Source organism: Olea europaea, chromosome 22, assembly GCF_002742605.1.
Source record: "Olea europaea var. sylvestris chromosome 22, O_europaea_v1, whole genome shotgun sequence".
Taxonomy (NCBI): Eukaryota; Viridiplantae; Streptophyta; class Magnoliopsida; order Lamiales; family Oleaceae; genus Olea; species Olea europaea.
The window spans coordinates 4632025-4638513 of NC_036258.1; the positions used below are offsets into that span (position 1 = coordinate 4632025).

At 36.7% G+C, this 6489-nt stretch overlaps 1 protein-coding gene across 1 annotated transcript in view; it reads left to right on the forward strand.

Moving 5' to 3' along the window:
• Positions 1 to 5591, forward strand: part of LOC111371459 (zinc finger CCCH domain-containing protein 32-like) — a 7321-nt gene extending 1730 nt beyond the window's left edge. Inside the window, exons 4-7 of the mRNA XM_022993462.1 lie at positions 1596 to 1715; positions 1819 to 2139; positions 2329 to 2619; positions 4577 to 5591. Coding sequence (XP_022849230.1) covers positions 1596 to 1715; positions 1819 to 2139; positions 2329 to 2619; positions 4577 to 4948 — 1104 coding nt within the window. The 3' untranslated portion in view covers positions 4949 to 5591. The remainder of the gene's footprint in view (positions 1 to 1595; positions 1716 to 1818; positions 2140 to 2328; positions 2620 to 4576) is intronic.
• The last annotated feature ends 898 nt before the right edge of the window (positions 5592 to 6489 follow it).

Below are 6489 nucleotides of genomic sequence, written 5' to 3' on the forward strand. Positions count from 1 at the left end.
ATAGGTAAGGTATTTCGTCTTTTTATTGTTGGTTCTAGAAGGGTAATTTTCTGTTATTTGATTAGCTATTCGTCTTATTCCCCTTTGGGATCTGTGATAGGTAAGGTATTTCGTCTTTTTATTGTTGGTTCTAGAAGGGTAATTTTCTGTTATTTGATTAGCTATTCGTCTTATTCCCCTTTGGGATCTGTGATAGGTAACATTGGTGACTTTACTGTTTTTATCCACTGTGTTTATGTGTTGTTAAATATGCTATATTTGTAAATTAATGTTAGTCAAAATATTGATCTGGGAAAATGCATTTTGCTAGATTATGTTTCTCAAGTATTTTGTCTGATTAATGTGTATTAATTAACAGATTGATCTTCTCTTTCTTGATCTTTGGGTCAAACACTTCGTCTGCTTATGGTTTATATCATCTGTTTGCTGTTTCTGGATTTTGTTTAGAGAAGATTGAGCTTTCTTATTTTAATTATGCCATTTTAAGTGCTAGATACCCCTTTTAGAGGATTATATCCTGTTTAGAACATGGGATTTCTAATGCTTAGCTATTTTTATCCTTAATGCAGCTTTTTTCATAGTCAATATATATTGCTAGATTTATCATGCTATATTTAAGAGATCATTTTTTGCCATGGATATTGTGCTACTTTGTTTAGTACCTTCAGTCAGTTTTCAATTTTGAGATCTTAAAATGTTAAGTTGCTCTTTTTCTGTGTATCAATTCGTCTGTACGTTGTCATCCCAGATGAAAGGCACAGCTAGTTGATTATCTTCGTCTTTATCCTTCTTGGAGTCAACATATTGGATCACCCTACGATTGTGTGGTTCTGCATATGCCTGCACTTATAAGATTTGATGATCCATTTTCTTGAATTCATGTTATCATGACATTTTGCTTGGTATTCTGTTTTCTTTTTCTTACCCCCTTTTGGTTTCAATTCCTTTGTTTAATCTCAGAGCACAGAAAGTATGTTATATTCTTTATGTAGGATCTGTCACCTTGTTGTTTCTTTTTGAAGTGGGATTATTTATTTATTATTATTTTTTTTAATGTGGATTATAAGTTCAAATTGTTAATGTAATTTTGGATATATGCTACAATAAAAAAAAAATGTTCACAATCTTTTGATTACATCATTCATTTTCATATGACTATGTTTTTCCTGTGATAAACACGAAAAGGTTGTAATCTGGTATTTTATATTAATTTTAGTAGCCTGACCTTGTTGGGAGCCTACATCGATATACTTATTCTGCCCGCTTTATCAGATAAACGATGGAAGTTCAAATCTTTTTTGTCTATAAACAGAAAAAAGTAGAGCGTACCATTACCTCAACAATGTAAGAATCATTGGTAATGCTATTTATCTTGAACAAAATACCACGATAATCAGTCTTCTTTGACTATGAATATTTGTCAAATGGTTGGCATTAAGCAATTATATTTGCCTATCTCATTACACTGTTATTGCATTTATCCATCATCTATATCATAAAATAAGCTGTCTCTCATGTCTTGGTTTGAATTCAGTATCTTATTTACATAAGTTATTCCTGCTCCTACTAATTGTGCTTTTTCACTGTATTTGTAGTACTATATGAGAACGGGAATGTGTAAATTTGGTGCTTCCTGCAAGTATCACCATCCAAAACAGGGAATTGGATTTTCAGGCTCAGTGACCCTGAATTATGATGGATATCCATTGCGACCGGTCTGCTGCTTTGACAATTTTCGTTTTCCGTTCTTTCTTTTCCATCATTGCAGTTTCAATTAGATTTGAAATATGTAGTTGTCATATAGAGTAATTGTTGCAGGGTGAAAAAGAATGTTCGTATTATGTTAAAACAGGAGAATGCAAGTTTGGGGCCACCTGTAAATATCATCATCCTCTGCCAGCTGGAATGCAAGTGCCTGCACCAGCACCTGGCCCGGGACCTGTGCCTGCACCTGCACCCACAATGTATACACCAATGCAATCGCTACCCATACAAACTCCCCAGCAATATGGAGTATTTTCTGGCAACTGGCCAGTTGCAAGGCCAGCTATGCTTCCGGGTTCATATGTCCAGGGAACTTATAGTCCCATGCTCCTTCCTCCAGGGGTCGTTCCCGTTCCTGGTTGGACTCCTTATCAGGTACGTGGCTGAAGCTATTTGTTTGATCTCATAATCTTTTATGACATGTTTGGTAGGTTGGACTAGGTAGTATTGGATAGTAGTAAATAGAAAAAGGTAAAATCTTGTCAATTGTCCATTGTAGTACTGCATGCCAAGCATGCTTTGGATGTCCTATTTTGTGTTGAGTTATAAATTTACATGGTATAGGCACCTGCTAGTCCTGCGGCTTCCCCAAGTACTCAACCTATAACGCAGTTTTCTCCTTCAGCGGTTGCATACATAGGACCATATCCATCCATAACGTCTTCTGCTGGCCCTTCAGGCAGCAATCAGAAGGAGCAAGCATTTCCAGAAAGACCCGGCCAACCAGAATGCCAATATTATTTGAAGACTGGGGATTGTAAATTTGGTTCTACATGTAAGTATCATCATCCACCAGAGTGGAGTGCACCGAAGACAAATTTTGGGCTTAGTCCTATTGGTCTGCCCTTGCGCCCGGTAAGCTTGTGGTTTTCTGTTTTTTGGATTATATATCATACACTGTTTAGGACGATTTTATTTTTGAATCATGCTATGGGTACAGCATTTTTCACAGCAAGGTTCACAGCACACACACATGCAAGGGGTGGGGTCCACGATTAAAATAATCACGGAACCCACATTTGTGAGGAAGTTGTGAAAAAAGCTGGGAGGGAAATGCTGTACAATCAGAAATTTCCTTTATTTTTTATGTCCTCAAGGAGTCTTTTTTTTTTTTTTTTATTTTAAATGTTGTGTATGTTCACTGTTAAAGAGTTCTCATATATGTGCATCTTTCAGGTTGAATTGTTGATCTAGTTGTAATTTCTGCTCCTGGAAAAGGATATTTAGGAGAAATTTGAATGCATAATGTAATTTTTCCAGATGGAATGATATTGAAAATTTGGCTGTGCTGCCAATTTCTGTTCTTCTCCAACTAAATTTTAAAAAAAATATTATGACTGGGTGCATTTTCTTATATCTTGATTTCCCTTGGGGTGTCTGGTTGCATCAAAACTGGGTATCACATCTGTTTGTCCCCTAAAAAATGAAACACCCAAGTCCTTGAATTTCTGCATTTGAGATTTCTCTTTTGTAGGATACACTTTTTTAAAATTCAAAGTACTCAACTGATTTCATGCCAGATACTTCAGTAGCCAGTTGACTTAAGTCTGTATATATTGCCAGGATGCTTGATATGATATCAAACCCTTAATGGCAACAATTAACTTCGGGACTTGAGTTATAGAATCACTGGTTTTAATTGGAGATCGTGGGCTTAAGAACCTGTAAGTTCCACTTATCGGAAAAAAGAAAAGGTAATTTGAAAGTTCCACTAGCATATGGTTAGAATTAAAATAATCAGACCTGATTTTCATAATACTGATCGAAGTGATTTCAATCATAATATTGAGTAATATTTAAAGCTAATAGGAGCAAATGGATGAATTCATGGGGGCCAATTTCATCATCTGATGAAATTGTTAGGAAGACACAAGATGTGATGAATAGCAAATGCATTAAAGATTCAAGATTATTTATGTGCAATGATAATCTGATCCTGCCTTGATAACGCTTGAGTGTGAATGAAGAATAATTGCCTAATTTTTTAGGTAACGAGTTTTGCCCAAATGAAGCAAAAAATAGAAATATCTTGGTCCTTATGAAACAAATAACTTCTCCCCAGTTCTCCGAAAAGTCTATTAGTTTTAACCTTTCTGCTTCTAGATTGCCATGACCTTGAATTATGTTTGAACAAAAGCTGATCTTTCTTGGAAAGGTTGGTTTCAAGTCAGTGTAAGAGTATCTTCCAAGTGTGTGAGGAAAGATTTGTTGAGTTGGCTAAAATCAGTGCTTATTTTCCACTGGGATATAGAGTGGTTCAATGCTGTATAGTATGTATCAAAGTATCATTTTTTGTGTAGCTGGTCCTTTATTTTTGATAAGCAAACATTTTCCTGGGGCTGTATCTCATTCATTCTGTTTGCAGGCCAACAAAACTGGACCTTCTATCTATATTTAAAATGTACAGGTGAACGAATGGCTGTCATTAAGTTGGGCCAATTTCTTTTACCGTGCTTATATTTCTTTATTTTAGTCGATGTGATCTGCACAAGTAGATTGCAACTTTCTGAGTTTATATTTTACATAAAATTTTACTCAATGACTAACTTTCTCCCTGTATTGTTGATGCGTGCATTGAAAGTTTCCTGGTTTTCAAAATACAATTTCCTTGGAGCTATACGTATTTGCTCCCTACACGTGCCTCACTTTGGACTTAGAAACCTTAAAAATAACTCATTCACTCTTCCGTGTTCATCCTTTTTTACACTTAATTTTCTATTATCTCATTTCTTTTTGCTGTGTTCTAGGATGTTTGCATATATCTGAGAACTCTGTGACATCTTTTTTGAAGTCTCTTCAATTTTTTTTTCAGGGTGCACCACTTTGCTCTCATTATGCACGAACTGGAGTGTGCAAATTTGGGCCATCATGCAAATTTGATCACCCAATGAGAACATTGAGTTACAGTCCATCTGCATCCTCTCTTACTGATATGCCTGTTGCTCCTTATCCTGTGGGATCCACACATGCAACTTTGGCTCCATCATCCTCGTCATCAGACTTGAGGCCCGAGCTTATTTCTGGATTTGGCAGAGACACCTTCTCAACCCAAATGTCTTCTATGAACAATTCAAGTGCTTCAGTTGGTTCAATATTTTCACCAAGCGGGCACATTCCTCAATCCAGTGGTCAGCAGCCAGGACAGGGTTCTACCTTTTCAAGTGCCAGCAGTAGCATAGGCTGAGGAGGTGAGATTCACACATCGAGCTGAATAGAAGGGTTCAGCCATTTCGTTCTCTCTGTTAATCAACCTTCATGAACTCAACGTTAATTTTTGGTCCAAATTCTCTATAGGATGCTCGGTCTTAGTTCAATGTAGCATATTTAGCTGTGTCAATTGAATAAGCCACAGATACCCCTCAAAATCTGGCAACAGCTCATTAGCTTTTTCAGCAGTCTTTGAATAACATGAAACAAAACCAACTTCCCATTTAGATAATTTTCATCATTGCCCAAATTTTTGGAGCTTGTCATGTCTATTTAATGCCTTTTTTCAGAATGAAAAAGATATAATCCTCACTGTTCTCTGCCACTGGTTTTCTCGATTACCTATATTCTCCTTCCCTCTTTCGGAACAAACTTCCATATTGTCTAGGGAATGAATTTTAAGGTCTTTCTTGATCCCTTGATTTGTCTTGTCCTTTTGTTGCGGAAGCAATGATAAATTTGGAGACTGCAGGGAATTTGATACCACCTTATGTGTAAGATATATAGTTATCTAGTCAGACGAATTGTGTGAACGCTTCTCTGTATTTTACCAACCAATACAGACGAGAAAATGTTGAGTTTGGTGATTATTGCTCTTTGTTGTGTTTGTTTTTGTTAAAGATCTGTTGGTCGTCATCTAAAGAATGCTCGATTGCCTTCTTTGTGACGAGAAAATCTTGAATTTGTTTGTTGCACTGCATTCTTTAGGCTTGAAGTGGAAAAGTGGTGTATGGATAGATGTACGATGGTTTTCTTTCTCCTTTCTCATGTTAGTCACCATGCTAGGTTAGAGCAGTTGCAGTTCGTTCACTGGATTTGTAGCTTTCTTAGCTGTTAAAAGATGAGTCGAAGCATGCTTCGATATTAGGCAAATAATTGTTAGTTTTATCAATTTAGGCTAGTTGAAGATACCCTTTATTGATCGCAAATACAACAAGATAATGTCATGGCAAAGCTATTGTAGTGTTCGACTCTAGCAGGAGTACGAGAAATAAGTACGTAAACTTTGACGTAGACAAAATGAGTCGATTAAAGTTGAGCACACATCATGCTCAAATTTTAGACGAGTAATGAGAAAAGCCCTAGTTTGGCACATTAACGAGTTGAATTTGACTAGAGTTCCATAACTTGTTTTCTATTTTAATTGGTTTCATTCTCTCAAGTTGATCGTGGAAAATGAGTTGAGGCAAGAAGTAACATCCCAACGAGTCGGGATGATAAACTTACGCATGAGCTCTCTAGCGTTGCCATTCTTTCTGTTGCGCAGTACGAAATACAAGTTTATGAATAACATGATAAATAATAGCATGCATCTGATATCTATTCGTGGAAGTGCCATCACTCTAAGGAGAGGCGTAAGCCCTGTGCTTCACTCGATAGAAACTTGGCCGCTCATCGAGCTCTCACTTGATAGAAGAGTGGAGAAAAGCTGAGCCCTTTTGTGCAGGGCGCATTGGATTCAAGCAGCAGTCTAAATATCAGTAGTTTAGCTGATGAAACTTGGTCTGCGCTCACTTT